The 19,929-nt window shown below is 36.7% G+C and overlaps 1 protein-coding gene across 3 annotated transcripts in view; it reads right to left on the minus strand.

The window, feature by feature from the left end:
- The window catches only part of MAST2 (microtubule associated serine/threonine kinase 2), a 185,671-nt gene that overhangs the window by 149,129 nt on the left and 16,613 nt on the right, over positions 1-19,929 (minus strand). For all 3 annotated transcript variants that reach the window (XM_032192579.1, XM_032192578.1, XM_032192580.1), the window contains exons 2-3: positions 16,772-16,919; positions 12,914-13,056 (exon numbers count right to left, since the gene is read on the minus strand). In XM_032192579.1, coding sequence (XP_032048470.1) covers positions 12,914-13,056; positions 16,772-16,919 — 291 coding nt within the window. The remainder of the gene's footprint in view (positions 1-12,913; positions 13,057-16,771; positions 16,920-19,929) is intronic.

Genomic DNA, 19,929 nt, shown 5'->3' on the forward strand with positions numbered 1-19,929 from the left:
TCAGTACAGTCAAGGTAGAATTCAAGGGAGGGAGACACTTCCCAAAACAGGTGGTGAAGCTGAAGAAACCTCACTTTCCTAAGGTTTCCTTCTGAAGACATGGAAATGGAAAGCAACTGAACAGAAGTGTGAAGTGGGATGAAAAAAAAAAAAAAAAAGTGACAATAGCAGCATGATTCTAAATATGCCTCAAAGTTATCTGGCATCAGCATCAGTTTATTGGAGAAATTTGCTCTGTTCCATGCTACATGGAAGAGCCTTGCTCCTGAACTTCCCACAACAGCAGTCCAGTTTTCTTCTCAGTACTGCCTTCAAAACTCTTTTTGTAACAGGAAGAAGAGTGGAAAAGTCCAAAAAATCCATTCCTGCCCAGCCAAGCAAGAGTTAAGGAGTAAACAGGTTACCCAGGAGGTTTCAGTGCAACCAGCACAATGTCAAACCCAGGCAAAATAATTATTTTAATCCTGTATCAACTTTTCCAAGTAAAGTGCAAAAGTAGAAATAACATGTTGAGACTGTTATGGAAAATAAGGTTCCAAATAAATCGCTGCCATTTCTGAGAAGAGTTCTTAGGTGCTTTTGGATAGGGGGAGTGAGGGAGGATTAAATTACTGCCTCTGCTGATAAAGTAAACATGTAAACATCAGACTTAGAATTCTTTGGAGCCTTTAACTTGCCAACAAACTACATTTCTAAAAAATGTATCTCCGGGAAGCAGCAAAACTGTCTGGATTAAGAACCAGCCAGCCAATTGAATTTTAAAAAGTAGCTGTCAGAAGAAGAATCGGTACTGAATAGGACCATTTTGTGTCAAGAGAACAGTCATGCATATAAGACTATTCAGCATTTTAATTGATGACCTAGAAATAAATATAAAACCACTGATGAAAAACTTACTGTAAGAGCAGAGTATACACAGTGAGATCAGCACTGTCAGGGTTATCTGAATGACTCGGTAAGGCTGATCTATTCAAATACTGTTTAGATACAACCAAATGGTTAATTGCACTTGTTACAGGCAACTGTAGCACAAAGGGAACACCTGCTTGTCTAACTCCACAGATCTCTTCTGGATCCCTTTTTTTAAAACATTTGTACCACCTTTGCCAGTTTCCAGTCCTCACCTACTGAAACTATTTTAAGCAATAGGTTACACAGCACAATTAATTAGTGGTTCACATGTTTCATCCCTGAGTTGTGTCTAAAGCTGTGTCATTATCTCCTTTTATTCACTGAATTAACAACCTCCTTTATCCTGCTTTTAACCACTCCACTTTCCTTCAAACCATTCTTAACCGTCCTTTGCAGGTGGGAAGAGGAAACAGCATTTCTCTGTGCCTCTAACAGGAGGTCCTTAACTAGGTTCCCTAGAGACTGTAAAGGAGAAGATCTCTGCTGAGGTTCCTTTCTCTTCCACAAGCTTTCTCCTAAATCAGTTCATCTTCTTGAAACTGTAAGAAATTTTAGTAGGTTTTTCTGATTATTTTTAGTTCTGCCTGCATATATTTATTTCAGTTGCTATTAAAGGGTGGCTTTTTGACTTAACATTTTGAACTAGAACTGAGCGCTGCTAAGGATAAAAGTCATACTGCCTGTATCTCTGCTCTACACACAAGTAACTGAAATCTCCTCCCACTAAGATTTCATTCTACAGTGCCCGAGCTTCCTCAGCACGCTGCAGTCAGCACCACTTACCCTGGTCATGTAGTGGGTAAAACAGACCCCAGATTACTACTACGTAATCAGATCCAGGTTTCAACGCTGATGCAGTTGAGTGGGGGGTGCCTTTAAAAACACAGCACGGCTCAGCCACAATCCCAACACATTTCATCTTTCCCACTTACTTTTCTTTGGGGACAAAATGCTGGGACACAAGAACTTGACGTAAATGAGACAGACAGACCTCAGCATAAAATGCTCAAATTCTGACATAGTTATGTGATTAAAGTAATTACCCAAAAAACAGATAGCAAAAGAACATAATTTTACTTGAGGCTAGTGGGCATTATTATACACTTTCTACTCCTCTAGACTGAGGTATTCAGCACAGAGCAGCAGCTCCTAACAAAAAGGTTGAGCTCAATTATGTAGCTTGGGTGGAATCAAGTTAAATCAACTTCCTCCATTTTAGTTAACACAAAACAGTTTAATCATCCATTCACTACTTGCTCCAGAACGTGAAGCTGTGATTACCTACTTTTAAACTCCCAACCAACCAGAGAAGTTTATCAATGAGCAAAGAAAAACAGAGCTAAAAATTACTTAAGGCTTTCCACTATCATTCTCAGGTGGAGATTTCATAGAATACAGGCAAAGCTTGATGCTAAAAACCTTTGTTAATAATGGGACAAAAAAAGAAATTAGATAGCAGACGGAAGGTCATGCATCATTAATGTACTTAATTGAAGAAGATATGCACCACAATTCTTTTCTCTTGAAATTACTATAATTTGTAGTATGGTAAGACAATCTTGTACCTGTGTTTTAAATTCAAAACACCCCACATTTTAGCTTATTTTGAAAGCCAAGTTATTTGGGAGAATTAAAGTAAAACAACAAAAACTTACCTAAAACAACCAAATGGTTACTTAATTTTATGTTGCAAATGGTCGTTTGAGCAGAATTGAAGAGCTCATGGGTGAAAAGCTCATGATTCAGAACACTTCATTTGGCAAGGAAATACTACAGAAACAAAGGTTGTACAAGAACGTATGATTAAAAATAAGTTTGGTGCAAATTTTGACCAACAATAGATCTGTAATACATGTATAAGATACAACACTATAGCTTTCACCTTAAGATCTCCAGACCAGTAGCCCACAGCCCAAAGAATGTAGAGTGGAGAGGAATTAAGGAGGTCACAGAAGTATACTTGTACACAAAGCAGTCTAACTCATAACTTTTCTAGCTACTGTCAAATAATGAGAATGAATATTTACTGGGGAAAGTTTTTTCCTGTTTTCTGGAGGTAGGGGAAGCCACAGAGAAATATAAATATAGGAGAATATAGTAGGAACACAAACTTAGGGCCATCAGAATAGTCAGAAGCCTTAAAAAAGATCTGGGTCTCGCTAGAGATAGCATAGCATACAAAGCTGCAAACAGGCAACCAAGGTTGGCAACACTGATGAAATGAAAACTGTAATGAACACTTTGACCTTTGCCTCCGACCCCTGGATTCTTGACACAGTGATAAAAACACTATGTATTTTCCTTGGCAACACTCATTAAGTAAATTAGTTCAATTATCAATATTCAGAAGATTCAAGATGCAAATTTGCCAAAAGTATCTCTGCAGAGTTACCTGGTTACATTTGCTTCTCCCAGAAGCCTTTATGAAAACTTCAATGTGTGCAGTGTAACCATATTTGTGTAAACTAACAACAGAGCTGCATACCTTTAACACAAAGAGTACCAAATACTTCCTTCTAATTGTGAGTGTAGACAAATACAGAAACCACCTTAGATTTAAAGTTGCACATTTTATTTAAAATCCAAGGCAGAGAATGTTAATTTCAAGTTTCACACAGTACTTTGCTTTCATGGGCAAATTATGCAACTCTGCAATAGGGGTTCATCACGTAACTATTTTTTATTGTTGCTATACTATATGACCTCATTAAAATAATGAGGTTTGAACATTCGTATCTTCAATTAGAGCTTTGTGGCTTCAAGCAGTTAAAGAACAAATGCTGCCATTAACCTAGAGAATACCCCTCAAATACACACCAAATATATTAACAACGTTACTGAATCATGAGGTCATTGTGAAAATCTAAGTCTCTGTGGATTCCATCACAAAGCAAAATCTTGAGGATTTTAATAGGATATTATTTAAGGTATAAAATTAAAATCTCTCATTAAGTTATCTCAACAGCTCATTTAATTTATCAGGCTCAAAAATATTTTAAAGGTTATTTTAGGTTAATTACATTTCACATCATTTCATGACAGATCTGAAACCCTGTACTTCTTTCAGTCCCGTATTATAAACATTTTCCCCTTGCCAATAACTCAAAGTTCACACTGACACACATTTTTGCATACTTGCACTACAGTTTCAACATGACAGCATTTTATGTTCATGATGTACACAGAATCCAGTTTTATTTTTTTCCCAAATGGAAACTTGGCCGCTGCAATAAACAACAAAAGCAAGAAGCACCTCAGTCAGTTGTTCCTCACTACTTACTTAAAAAGACACCTTAGGTAGATTGGTTTATTTCAAACACACAACACATTTTGCTTTTACATACTTAGCCAGCCACAGCTGTTTTTCAGTGAACAAAATTTGAATCAATCCAAAATGTTGCAATAATCTTCCTCATATATTCCCAATAATAAATGACGCTTTGAAAAAACAACCTGGTAGTTACTCCTAGTCCTGGTTTGTAAAGGAAAGAACTATAGATACCGACTCAAAATCAAGACTGCAAGTGTAATGGTTATTCTGATTTTATATATTCATGTTCTCACAGACTTCAGAATCTGAACAATGCCTTGACCAGAATCAGTAATAGGTGAGTGATACAGGTACACTATCTATAAAGTGACTGCAGGAATAAGTTATTTCATAGCCCTGTCCATCTGAGTTTTCCAACCATTAATAAACTGAGCTTCACAGAAAATCTGTGAGGTATGCTTTCCTCCCAGTTCTACTGATGACCAAGTGATTTAACCTCTCTGTATCTCAGTTTATCAAAGTTCAGATATGAGGATTGTTGCGTAAGCCTTAGGCTTTAGTACTGTTTCAGTTACAAGGCTGAACTTATCTCTGCCAAGTGATAACACCTCTCCCCCTCTAGTAATCTCAAGGCAATAAGGACTGTAGATTAACTCTTCAGCAAGATTCTGAGCTACAGCTGTTCAGAGGCGAAGCATATAAACAACTGTATTCCCATTTTCCTCAAAGCAGTAAAATAAGCAATCACCAAGTCTCTAGAGCTGTAATTGTTTGGCTGGGAAGATGCACTGCATGGCTTGGATAAACCAAAATAACACAGTAGAGTAAAACATACCAAACAACAAAATAGCTGCCAAAGACAGGGGATTACGCTACTAATTTCTAGAGCATTTCCAAAGCTTTTGTTAGTCACAGACTTAGGAGGGGTTTTTTATAGGTAACTTAAAGCTCAAAGCAGTCTGTATTACTGGAACAAAGTAGCTTGAAACTCAGGCAACCAAAATATCACATGCTTGAAAACTGACCTTCTTATTACCTACCGCATCCTAGGAAATAGTTACCAGATGCAGAAGGCAGCTATATTAAAATACTAAATGTGGACATCTCATGCAGCCTATGGTAACACCTACAAAAAAAAAAATAATATATATATACATATATATATATATATATATATATAGGCGTATATGTATATAAGGAAATTTCTGAATATTTTAGATTTTTAAAGTTTGTTTGCTTTTACTGTCTGCATCAGTATATTCTTATATAAAGGCCAAAAGGAATCACAGAACACTCTTATGGAACAAAGTATCGTTCCAGTGAAAATGTATATTCAAGGCTGTCTGAATAACTCTTTGTATTGTCTTAAGTTCCTCACACCTCCCCAAGAAAAAAAAAAAAAAAAAAGCTAATTTTCCATGCACACTACAGCAGTTTCTCACTTTACACCTACAATAGCACTGCTGTCAGGAGCAGAACTGACTGCGTGTGCCAAAAATCAATTCAACATATTCATAGACAAAAAGTAACACACAGCATCTGAAGATAATGAGAACTGCAATCATTCAAACTGACAGTCTAGTGCCTAACAATTATCACAAGGCAAGTTTTATGAATTCATATTTCCTATGATGACAACCCTCAGGTTACAAAGAAGGGTGTTCAAATTTTCTTTCCAGTATGAAAACCTCCTTTGAGCCAATGAGTCCACTCCAAAATGAAATTCACTTAACTGGAGTTAAAAAAAAATGCTGACCTGAAAAGACTTCATAGCAAGTTGCTGACTGTGTTCAAGTACTATGCGCTATATATTAAGAGTAACTTTGGTACAGAATTTGTCACAATTATTTGCTATTCTTTATTCAGATACACATTCATTATTTAGAATGAAATTTCATAGTGAAAATCCTAACAGGACTATCAGTTTTGAATGCCACTGTGAAGCATATGTTCCTGAATTTATCATGAAAATATGCAGGATTATAGCATATGCATTTTACTTTTCCCACCAGAGATGCCTTAAAGCTGTGACAAAGGTAAATCTCTGCAAGCACCCTAGGCATTGCCTAGTGCTCAGAATTTCGCTCAGAATACTCAAATATGTTCAAAGAAGCTCTTCTGCAATTTGCTTGTAACGGCATTTACTCCTCTGCAAAAGGCCTGATTCTCCCCTTCTCCACACTATCAGATCCTTCTCCTCACTTTCAAGTCTTATCACTCAGCCCATGCTGGTATGTTCAACCCTCCACCCAGAACTTGCTCCCCATCTCTCCCTCAAATCCAGTCCCTTCAAGAAAACACAAGTCTGGACAGTGCTTTAGTTCTTCAAGCAACACTTACCTTCTATCTCATCTCCTCAGAGCCACATCTTCCAAAATCCATAACTTACCCAAACTCTCAAAGATTTGCTCATAGACTTCACAGCATAAACAAATGTAAATTGTTAATTAGTATGCATAAATTTAGGCTTCACATAATCTTAATCTGGAAGCCCATTTACTTACCATCTCAGGCTATTACTGCTATTTTAAAACACAATTTCCATGACTTCATACAGCAATAGATTTCATTCACATAACCATAGTCCTCTGCTATCTTCTACTTTTCTAACAATATGAGATTTGTACAGTCAAATATTAAAAGTTCTTTACACCCTAGAACAAGTATATGGTCTTCATGAGCTGTAACTTTAATTATTTTTGATTATTTTAATATTTTTGATTATTTTTCAGTTAAAAATATTTTCAAATGTCTTCAGCAACATTTAAAAAGTCAACACCTTACCTCCTAAAACACAATCAAAAAGTAAGGTTACCTATAACAAAACATTTTGGAAAAAGAGCAGCTGCGTGTTTCAGAACACACAAATGTAAATGAAGTTTTCTCATCAGACTCAAATGTCTGCTCCTGTGATAAGTATGCAATCAATCAGCAGGAGGTAGCTCTACACACAACTGGCATTAATGGCTTGTCCCCCAACTACTGCTATATTTTTCAGTTAAAAGACAGAGATTACATCTAATTCTTTTGCAAGGAGGTAGAAGCCTAAGCTCTGTGCACTCACATCACTGTGAGTATTCATATCAAACAGAAAGCTAGAGAGTGCAGTGGAAGACCAGCTTTGCAAGCTAATGCTTGATTTGCTAATCCGATACCTGCAAGTCACCACAAACTCTGTTCCTTCCAAGGCCTCATCACTGTGAAATTAGTGAATAATCCTAAATAATACACAGAGAGTCTGTTAAAGCACGGCAAAACAAGGAGGAGACCCAGATACAGAATTTCCTTTTATAACTAATAGGGTTTTGGAAGCAGAATATAAAAAAAATTGAACTTCTAACTGCACTGCATTTCAGCTGGATTTTTCAATTGTTAATTTCCGTAGTGAATTTGCAAACAACACTCTGTTAATGTCCCCTTCTAGCTTCGGTGCACAGGAAAAGATCTCGCTCTTCTTTAGGTTGGCCCTGTAGCAATGGTGTCATTTTGTGTTGAAAATGCAATTCACTATGCTGAGATGAAACCTCCAGTACTTTAGCACCACCTAGCAGGTCATCGACCAAAACACAGTTAGGCAACACAGCTTTTGACCCCCAAAAAAATGCTAAAAACAATGATTGATCTATTTGCCTCAAAAATAATAATAATAATAATAATAATCTTATTTTATTAACTATCCTAATCACCAACTTTCTGTTACCAGAAAACCACTGTTGCAAGCCATGGTGCATTAAAATATGAAGCTAATTCACACTCCAGCTAAAAAAGAAGCCAGATTATTAGCAAGTGGTTACTGTAGAACACAATCACACAAATAGTATTCTTGTGCTGCAAAATCACAATTACCAGGATCTCTGAAAACCTTTTACTAAAAGTTACTTAGGTCTCAGGGTTAAACTATTTCTCTCAATTGCTACATGCCCACCAGCAGATGGCAGAACATCACCGCAAATTCCTCACCAGGCTTTCCACACATCAGCAATCGGTTTTAGCCTTAAAATGAATATAAAGGGAATTATCTACATGGTGGCTTTACAAACCCAAACCTGTAGCCCACTAGCCACTCTCCCTGGTAGCCAAGAATGATACAGAGGTGAGGCACAACCTTTTGTAATAAAGAGCAGAAAGAGCAAACTGCACAGGGGCAATACACTGCCACAGGATGTTTATATACTGGGTACAACTGATTCTATTCCTAATACAGCTATACTAAATCAAAAGCAAAGGAATGAAAACTCGGAAAATCAACAGTGAATATTCTCTCCTAAAAAGCACACCTCAACTTGAATGTCAAAACTAATACTCCACAGTGTCAAGTCTGTCTCAATTACCAGGTTTCCAGCACAGGCTCCCACCCTGCCCCAAGGATGACCATTTGCCCCATTCTGCTCAGAATAACCTAATCCTCAAAGCTTTAGGTAACTGAACGGTCAGGATAGATGAGGCTGAATGGGGGCTGTCACCGGCTCAGTATAATTCAATATGGGAAGTTTTTCAGTGTGTTAGTAATTTCAAGTCCTTGCATCTGAGACTTTCTGTCCTCCAGACTGTTATTCAAAATCTGAGAGGTTTTGTTGTGTGGGTTTTTGTTTGTTTGTTTCATCTACTTCTTGTAGAGCAAGACCAGGGAAAGGCAAACTTTCTGACATACTCTACAACATGATTATCTCATTTTAACCATTACCTTGCAAAGTGAACATAAAACCAGAAGTAATTTGAAATTATTCTCTGAACAGGAGACTGACTCTGGAAGGAAACCTTAGAAGTCTGTCATCAGGATTAACAAAGCACCAACAGTGTAGTCACCAGACTTCATCTCTGAACATGAAAAAATGACCCAGACCATAGATTGTGTGGTACAGAGCACAAGGAAGAAAGTTTATACCAACAAGAGACCTGCCACTAAAACAGAATCCTCAACCTTATTTTCAAAAATTATGCTCAGTTTTCAGTTCAAGGAGTACAGGGAGCAGTTCAGAAAACTTAAGTTTGTAAGAAGGAAAGGGAAAAAAAAGGTTCAAAATTTCTTTCACAAAAGTATCAAATTTTCCAATGACAGGCTTCCTTGAAGTGTTTTCCCATCACCACAGTTGGCAACAGGAACATGCATGGTTTCTTATTCTTGGAACATCTCTAATTTTTCCAGGCACTAGATAGTGAGCAACACATGAGGGATGTAGCCCAGGAGTTGGGCTCGATGATCCTTGCAGGTCCCTTCCAACTTGGGATACTCTGTGATTCTAATTTATGGGTAGCACACTATCGGATGTTCTTTCACAAAAAGCTGGAGATGGTGCTTGAGATGTGCTATATGCCAAGGGAACATGCACACACACACTCCTCTTTCTCCACAAGCATAAATACATATTTGGCAATGGTGTGGTACTCCAGTAGAGCAGCCTATCCTTAACAATAAAAATTAAGGGAAAATCATCCCTTGTCCACCCATACACACTCCAACCCTGGAATATTAACACTTTGAGGCATTGAAGTAAATTGCTTTTGGCAATCAAATTCACTCTTTGAGTTTTGTCAAAATAACTGTTTGCAAGAAGACCCTCCCAATTCGCCTCCTCTACAACAATGTTCTCTTCTCAAGCTTTTTCCTTTCTAAAATTAACAAGCCCTGATGCTTTTCATGCCTTTTTTTTCCATAAGAGAATGCATCCTTATCCCCAATCATTCTCATCAGTTGTCTTCAAAGCACAATCCATACCCTAACTCCTTTAAGACAGGGAGTCTGCAAGCCAAGTTTTCAGATAAATGAATCCCCAAACTAAGTCATGAGAGATTTTCCACATTATTATCCTTCTGTTCGTTATACACAGTTTTTCTATCCACCACGCCATTATTTTTTTTCCTTCGTTTTTACTATGTTTGAGTCCTGAGACCAGAAAATATCAGAGATACTCACAACAAAGCCTGTGTCTATTCCCCCCAGTTATTTCTTTGGGTATGTTAGGGAATTAAATTCTTAAATATGGAATAAAAATCATAGGACACTCCTCACCAGGAAGTCCATCTACTACAATCACAAACGTGTGTCTTAGAGTTCATGATGAACTGAAGGTAGGAAGTCCTCACATATTTAGAAGGCACACAGATCTGATCAACATCACAAGAGCACTCAGCATTCAGGCTATGATGGCTTCCTTCTCAAGTCAAGGATCTAGTAGCAACTGCTATGCAGGCACATTAAATCAGATTATCACACATGCAAAGAGCTGAAAGGTTCTAACAATAAATTATGGTTATGAAGTTTAGCATGTTAGAATATCATTTCCAATTCTTGAGCTGTTGCTAATAAGTAGCCTAGCTATCAGTCTTGTTTCAGAAGCTACAAACTAATTTCTAAGCAGTTGCTACCATTAATTTATTGTTTCACTTTGTAAACAAAGTCGGGAAAAAAAACACACAATTTAAGCACTAGAGAAAAAAAAAAAAAAAAAAAACACTACTGAATACCAATACATTGATACGTACAGTACCATAAAGTGGAAGCAGAAATAACGCACGTAGCTCTGAGTATTACGCCTTTCCAGTACCACACTCTCATTTCTCCCTAGCTATGCTTCTATTGTATTAGTAACAAATAATAGGAGAATTAAATGCTCTAACAATCAAGGCTGGCACATTAAAATGACACTCTGCATTACTGAACCTACTCATCTCTTAATAGAGCTATTCTTCTAAGAAGATTAATTATACTGGCAAGAAACCCTTTGCTGTTCTAATTTGTGAAACATATTTCAATACCACAAGCATTATTAGAAGAGCTGCAAACACGTAACTAGCTCCGAGATCCCAGGACTCACTGCATTTAATTAGGTGTTCATCCTGTGACCGGCTCTTTAGTCATTGCTTTAGAAGCCCATTTCATATTAAAAAAAAATAATAATAATTTCTGGGCTTAATTAACTGCAACTGCAATTAACATACAGCCCACCATAAACCATACAGAGGTAGGAAAACGGCCATATACTTCAGTACCTAGCAACAACACAAAAGGACTAATACTGGATTTACAGCTAAATTTGTCTGCTTTAATTAGCAAGATTATTATTTTAAAATAAATTATTGACATTGCACTTCATATCAGAGCATTTGATAGACAGCACAAACACTGCCACGACAAACTGAAAATACATCACATTAATATGCAGCACTACCATGCAAACACATCTGCAGCCCACTGAATTGTGCAGAGCTGTTAAACAACAAAGCAGGATTCCAAATTAAATATCTGAGAACTAGTGCTTTGGTTTAAAGCACAGCTATTTTCATTAAGCTATAAAACTTCAAGGTATTTGCCTACCACCAGGCAATAAATCTGTATTTTAATGTTTTGCTTTTTCCCTTTTTCCTCTTTTTTTTTTTTTTTTTTTTTTCTCAAGACCCCACCAGATAAGAACTTGGATGCCACTCTCATGTGCCAATTTTTACTTCTATTCATATAGAGAAATTACAACCACTGCTAAGAATAAATATTTAAGACTAAAACTGATAGAAAAGTATCTACTGACAGGCACCAATCTAAGACAATACAATTAAATCAAATCAATGCAGTAGCACATCTAAAAATGCTAAGACTACAAACACTTCATTGTGAAATTAAAACACAAACACATGGATTTTTTAACATCAAAGATTTTAATTTGTTTTCAAATCCTGGTGGTACCAAACTGCCAAGGATTCACAAAAAAAGTCTAACTGGTAGCAATCTAAAGGCTACTACATACAAGGTACAACATTTAACTTAAGGGGTCATTGCTTCTATAAACTAGAAGCATTCAAAGGGGTCATTGCTTTTTACAATATAAGAAACATTCACCCAACTCCTTACAGCCCTATATGATGGTGCAGTTAACACACCAAAATTTCCTCATTTCTGTAACACTTGTTATATGGACAACACCATGGAAACTCAGAAAAAAAATAATAAACTTCTAGCTTTGCTTTTAGTTTACCATTTATGAGCAATTTATGTTTTATGTATGACTGCTCGCAAACAGCTGATAGCTGTCTTTTCCTACTCTTAAACTTCTCTTCTCCTTGCACTTCAACAATTTAAAATAGAGGGAATAAGGAACATCTAAAAACAGAAGTTATGCTCCTTTTGGTTTGCAATTCCATCTATAGCGAATTGAATTTCCTTCCCACATATAGCATTCTCTTCTTAGAGAATGCTAATTTAACAGATGCAACATTCTTCAAAAATATATTCATTTTTACTAAAGCCATTTGACAGAAACCATGCAGATCAGCAGATGTCAGTTCCAGCTTTTCAATTCCATGGACAGTTATTCCTTTCAGCTTCATCCCCCTAGCTGCTCTCTAGGGAAATAGGCCAAGGTAGCTACTCAGAAAGCTGCTTCCCAATTAAACTTGTTTCAAATGGTCAGGTTCCCATGCTCACATCTCTTTAGACTTCCACTGTTATATTTTTCTTTCAGGAATCAGGCAGCTTAAGTAGCATCAAGAAAGAGCTTCCCCAAAAAAGAAATAATTCTTTGTTTGCACGATTTTTTCCTTTTCATTTTTTTTTGTCAAAAAATGGGATAAATACATTCTCCTCTTAGTTCACCTCTAGCCCCAAAAAGTGGGCACATGAACAAAATGAGGCTTTCAATGAGAGGGAGGAGAGAACGCAAGGTAAAAACCATAGCACAGGATCACACCGCTCTTGATTTATAGCATTAAATCATCAAGATTATTGCCAGACTTACTCACCAAGCCAGCAGTAAGTGAAGGAGCAGATTGTCCTAGAGACTGATTTCTCATGCGGACCAGGTTTGAGGTATCTCCAGGTGGCTGCCATACTGTCTGTCCCACTCCACTGTGGACACTATTTGATAACGGAAGTAGCTGTTTTCCTTTAAAAACAAAACCAAAATACTATCAAGTTATTTTTAAACAAGTTTGCAAATTCATAATACCATGCTGATAACAAATATTGCATATGTAGAAAAAATTGTTCATAAAAAGGCAACTTAAAAGTTTTCATTGGTTAGAACTTGAACAATATACTTTTATAATTAAATATTTTTAAATTATTTACTTTCATTATTAGGTAACGGACAAATCCAAAATCTTGTAGAAATGGACTTTTATCACTTCATACCTTTCTATAATTTGCACTGCTTAAAAAGAAAACAGCATTTGCTGCCAATTAAATGATTTATTGCCCTACAGAGAGGAAATGTTCATGTTACAAAATCCTTCATGTATAACTTTAAAAATTCTCATGAAAATACACTCATAATTTTACAACATTACCTCTTCTCAGTAACTTAGCCAGTCTGATATCCCTGCTTTCCCAAACTACTGCAACATTCAGCAGCAAATTTCATTCAGCTCTGGTCAGAAAATAATATATGTTTAACCATTGTTTTGTTTTGAGTCAGGGATCAATATTTTCTCTTTAAGAGAAAATTCACTGGTCAGCAACATCACAGTATCCTAAAAGTAAAACATTTTGTATTTTTTCCAAGCCTCCTTTGCATTTCACTAGTACAGATGCTGATCTCCCATGCTGCACACACAGCGAAAACAGTAGTTCCTATCTCAACAAGCTCACACCATTGTGCCTTCCTGCAGGAAGTATACAATAATCACTTAAGAGGATCTGCTCAATACATTTTTTTCTAGTCAATATAAAACTGTTTTGGAAATGACAAACTGTAAATTTCCAGAACAAGAAAGAAACAAAGTAAGTCAGATTTTGACTATATCAGGCTTGACAATGTCCTTTTACGTACAATGTCATTCACAATAAAAAGAGAAGACAGTCTAGTAGTTGAAACACAGGTGAAAAAGTGTTTAAATCCTGATTCCACTATTAGCTTCCAAGTGACTTCCCCTGTAACTCCAGTCAGACTCTGTAATTCAATTTTGCCATCTGCAAAGTGGGAGCAAATTATATCTCTTTTCTCTAAATATTAAGATTGTCAGATTAAATTATTTCAATGTCCAAAGCTCAAAAATGAAGTATGGACTGTTAATAGTAAACTATCCTAGACATTACCTCCCATATTAAAACAGTGCAAAGCACTTATTTATATATGGAAAAAAGAAATAATAGTTTTGAAACTGTCTGTGCCCTCCCCTCCTTCCCCTTCTAAGTGCAGTGAACATGGTTGCATTCAACAGATTACTACATGCTCAGATTCATAGGAATCACAGGAGACTAAGACATTTGTTGCAATCAATAGTAGGAAGAAGCCTGCATCTTTCATCACATATACTGCAGAAAACACTTTTTCTCAGCAGGCTATTCTTTTGCAAATTTTTCAACTTGACCTTAGAATTAAATGTGGAATATTACATTTGTTACATAAAAGCACCTACAAGATTTGGAAAACTGTCAGTGTGATCATCCATGATTTCATGTGGGTGATGGTGGGGTGTTTTATTTTTTTGTTTATTTTGGTTTTGTACCTTGGCTATGTTAATTTCCAGTAATAGTTAAAAGTAATGTACTAGTAACTGCACATTAACGGAATGAGGCAAAGTACGAGAGATGAGAAGGCTCAACTTTGGCAAGCAAATAAAGATCCAACATATTAGTACCTTTTTCTCAGTCCCATTCTATCTGCATACAACTATGGACAAGATTTTTGTGGTTTGCTCATTTTCAAATTATGTGTAAATACAATGACTCTGCTTCTCTGCAGAGGTCTAAAACTACAGAAACGTACAATGCTGTATTTATCTCAGTAAAGCACTAGCAAAGTATCCTATAATAGCAATTCAAAGCATGTGATTATCTACCCATTCAAAATGCCAGTACTTGAGAGCAAGAATAACATATGATATAGTTATCAATATCTCCTTTTAGTTCCAGAAAAACAGCTCATATTTAAACAAAATAGAACTTCTTTCAGGGAATCAAGAAGCCACCTACTGCGTAATCTGAATCCAGGATGACAGTTTTCAATCAATAGTCAAATCTCAGCCATCCAATTTGCATGCACAACCATCTATTTCATCTATATAGAAGTATTACTCAAATTGATTTGCTTCTGTCACTAAAATAAGTTGGAATTATTTTCAGGATGGAGCTTGAAGCTAAAGCCTTTCCCTACCATGTCTCAAGTCCTACATACATTCCCAACATCTGCATTTAAAACATATATCTAAATGTCTACATTTCCTTTATCCAATTGAGTTAAAATGATCTGGCTGGGGCTCTTTTCCCCTTCCTGTATCAGATTATAGCAGACTGAAATTTCACTAAGATGCAGCAACAAATTGTGGAGGACATTATCGTTTCAGACACAAAATTTACAAGGATTTTATATCCAAACAGAAAAAAATATATTTTTTAAAAAATATAGAACTTCTCATTTTCCTGCTTCCTCTTGCTTACTTCTTCTTTTATTCTCCTCTAGTGATTAACCTACTTTAAAGAACAACCTTACTTGCATACAAAACATGAGTGAGTTTCCATTTTTCAAAAACAACCCATTTATTACAAATAAAACATTAAGACAAGGCCAATCCAAAATAAAATGTACATACTTTACTGCTTATTTAATTCCATTACACCCAGCACCTCAAACATTAGTATATTTATCTTTCTCCAGATAAAGGACGGAGGGAACAAAGCTTTTTGTATTTTCACAATCATATAAGTCAAGCCCATGCTACTGCCAAAATGAGTGGTTCCGCTCTCTTCCCCTCCCACCTGAGAATTTCAAGCCCTTCTTGTTCTTGCTCTAACATGCAAATAGTCAAACAGTCAGCCTAATTAGGGAGGAAGTGGGCTAAAAGTTAACCCTAGAGAAGAACAGTGGTATTCAGGCAGATCAGCTATTTCATTCTAGACCTATCATGCAGCTAGCTCTGTATGATCTAATGCTGATATCACAGACTTTAATACAAGCTCTAAATAATTGTACAAGCATCCCCTCACCCATGTATGAAGTCTCCAAAGAAGTGAACTACTGAACTTGGCCCAACATTTTTGACTCATTAGTTGATTATGTTCACTCCATGGTTTTACAGTAGTCATGAAATAAATTTTCTGATAGAGCTGAAAACTGCGCTCAGAAAAAAAAAAAAAAAAAAAACAACAAAAAAACTAATATAAACTGAAAAATATGTATTTTTTTAAAGCAGCATTTTTACTTTGTATCACGTTTTGAATCCAAAAATATATGAAATAATTTCAACGTGATATAAAAGTCAGGTTCCCCGTAAGAAACAATATGGCAAAGTAGGCAAGCTTACAGTCAGTGATGACTTTAGAAGTAAAAGAGGTAAGAATATATCACTGTATTGCCTGAAGTCCCACCACTCCCTTCTTTTAACTTTGCACATCAAATCTTAGCTTTTAACTTTTCACTCTGGCCAATATGCAGAATTTCATGCCAAATCCAGCTCTCTTTTTCACTCTCTTCTATTAATACCTCCTTCTGAATCTTCCTCTTATATAAAAACTTGTATGCCTTCCTGTCAACAAGAGGTCGCGTCTAGTTTTAAATAAATGTCCTATCAGTATCTTTTATCACAACTGTTATGCCAACAAGTAATACAGAGTATTTTAATAGTAACGAATTGTCATATGGTCTTTACAAAATGGCATACCTGACAAAGAACTTGCCAAACTACCTCTGCGTAGCTTGCAGTCATCTTGACTTAGCTGACGATGGAGCTTAGTTTTCCCACCAGATGAAAAGATGTCAGGATTGCTGAGCTTTCTGCAGCGCAAGGGAGTGGACTCTGTTACTGTTTCCTGTACAAAGAAGACAAAGTAGAAATTTGTAAGTGAAACCTCTTGTATCGATTTCTGAAATATACTATCTCCAAGTATAAATGAGACTTGATTATTTATGTGTTGTTTTTTTTATTATTTTTTATTAAGCAGACTATTCAAAAATGTAAATCCCCCTCTTTTGTGCCACTTATCTGTGCTAAAAGCACATCACAAGACCCCCGTCAAATATGCTTCTTGAACATTATTGTTGTAAGGCTTACCATTAATATGAGTCAGAAAAAGGCAATTAGGCTACAGAAATTATTAACAGTTACAGCATGTAGGTAAAAAGGCCAATGAAAAATCATGCTCAGCTTTGATTTAATCTATTTCCTACTAAAGTAAAGAGGATTATCTCTGGATTTCTTGAATATTGAATATTTGAATATTGAATATTTGTTCCTTCTAGTCTATGAGTAATATACAGACAAAGAAACAGTTTAGATGTCTAATTGCAACCTGAATCTCCTAATATAAGTTACAGTTCAGCAGCTCTACTACAAGAATATACATATCACTATATAATAATTCATTAGGATAGAGATCATTCTTCGTGGAATGTCTTTGTTATTACTACAAACAGAATTAGACATGTATTTGTCAGAAACACTCCCACACATGTAAATTCCTTTCACAGCATACAACAAACTTTCAATCAAAATGGAAATAGGTAGAAGAACAGCGGTGAACACAACCACAGCTTTTCCCTCATGCATTTAATTGTTCTGGAGGTGTCAAAGTAACTCACATTATGTGCCTGAAGAAAAAGTACAAGCACAGCTATCATATGTGGTTTTGAAGAAAATGTAACACTTTCCATTACAGCCTACATAGATGCACTTGGTCAAGTCTTCCCTTCTCTGCAGCTGTGCAACACATTCCACATGTCTTAATGGGTTGCTCCATTTTATTTCAAATGCCTCTCATTAGCTACTTCAGGTCATGCTTATCCTTATAAAATCTCATCTGAGGCAGAAAATAAGCTGCAAAGAACAATTTTCTTGCATTTAATTGTTCTGGAGGTGTCAAAGTAACTCACCACATAGCCTAGCAGTTTTAAATCATGTCTTTTAAGTCATGCTTAAATCAAAAAAATCATCTACCGTTAATGGCTTTTAATTAAGATTTGCAGATTGCAATCAAAATCAATTTCTGAAGTCATTAATTCAAACCTATTCAGTCTACAGAGTTATGCCCCAAACTGTCAAATCCAGAACAGTGCTGCACACTCTAAAAGCTTCAAGAATTTTTGTGGAGAAAGGGAAAAAAAGGCATGAGTAAAGTGGTTTTACATTAAAAAGAAAACTGAATGCGGACTTGAAATTGTATCCTCACTTAGCTCTGACTCACTCATTCTTGACCTTTCTTAAACCCCATCTCTTTTTGGCACCTCATAACAGTAACTTGGCTATTTGTTTGAGGAGCAGGAATGCTTTGCTCTACATTTGCTTCAGCGGTGAACATTTCATAGGTTGAGAAGTACTGCTCTAAAACAATTTCTTCCTCCAGTTACAGTTCGCCATTCACAGCTGCCACACCATCTAAACCAAATCAAGAATGAGACCTGGGTAACTTAGAGTAGACCAGCTCACTCATCCAGTTCATCACACAGCCGCAAGCAGTTGTTGGTGGTGCAAGAGGGGGGAGAGAAACAAAAACAAGTGACCTGGGGTAAGCTGCGTGACCTGAAAACTGCTTTAATCATACCTTCAGGTTCTTCACATCTTGAAGCAGAGATGCTCACGTTTTCATCTGCCTCTGAACTTTGCCACAAAGGTACTGAACACCTTCGTGTGCAGCAGCCTATATTTCTGTTTTTCTGTCATTTGGAGAGCTGAAAAGACACCTACACTCATGCTATCACACTTTCTGGTTGTACTTACGAGTAGGCTAAGTAATTTTAAATTGCAATATTAGCAGTCTGCTAGCACATCTCTGAAAGCTGTAGAGGCCTGAGGAAAAGAGAAAGCCTTTGCTATTTCTATTTGGGATGGCAGAAAGTGGTTGCACATACATACATGTCTGTAAATAGAGATATACACAACACTTTTAGTATGACCTGTCCTGAATGTCTGTAACTTCTAAAAACTGTCATGCTTTTCCCAATGACAACAATCAGAAACGAATGTACACCCACCCCCACAAAAAAAAGGGGTGGGGGGGCATTCCAACTTACAAGCAGGTTAATTAAAATCTCACCCAGCATTCTACAATCATTTCCAGCATTCTACAATATCTAGCTATTTCACTGAACCTAGCCATATCCCCAGTGAAAGGCCCTACTAACAAGATGCCACTGGTCTCCTTCTCAGTCCATGTAATGCGCACTGTTAAATAAATCCTTAGAAGAGACAACTTTTTAAGCACCCTCACCCTGCACAGGCCATTATCCTGCCTTCACCAGCACAGGAAGGGGAAGCACAGTCCTTCTTGTAAGGCTGATGCAGCAACTGTTGTTGCTCTTCTGCCAAGTCCAGCTGCGTTGGGATGGTTGGAGGAATTACACAGCCAGAAGACACGTGGCAGCCAGCAACAGGAGCAAGGGACCCTGCCCATCACCGCCCAAATACTCCCCACACCCAGAATATAGAATATATCCCCTCCTAAACTGGGGCTCCGGGGCACCTCCTTTGCACCCCGTTCCTCCTACCCAGTATAGACACCAGAAAAGAGGATTTGGAGAAAACAATGCGGGAAAGAGCACCAGGGATATACAACTACATGGAATTTCCTCAGCTGCTGCTTTTATTTCACTTTCATAAACATCTCACATGTTTTAAGTTTGAAAGGTATACCTTATAACATTACTAGAGTTATTGGACATTTGTTAATTTAACTCCAGGTCAACTATTAATTTAACATTCAAATCAACAAAAGGAACAAGAATCAGCACCTGCAAGAATAGAGGACTTTCTGAAAGGTTTGTTTCAGGAAGAAAGGCAGGTATTGCTTTGCAAAAGATTTCATCAGAACAATACTGTACAAAAAC

Source organism: Aythya fuligula, chromosome 8, assembly GCF_009819795.1.
Source record: "Aythya fuligula isolate bAytFul2 chromosome 8, bAytFul2.pri, whole genome shotgun sequence".
Taxonomy (NCBI): Eukaryota; Metazoa; Chordata; class Aves; order Anseriformes; family Anatidae; genus Aythya; species Aythya fuligula.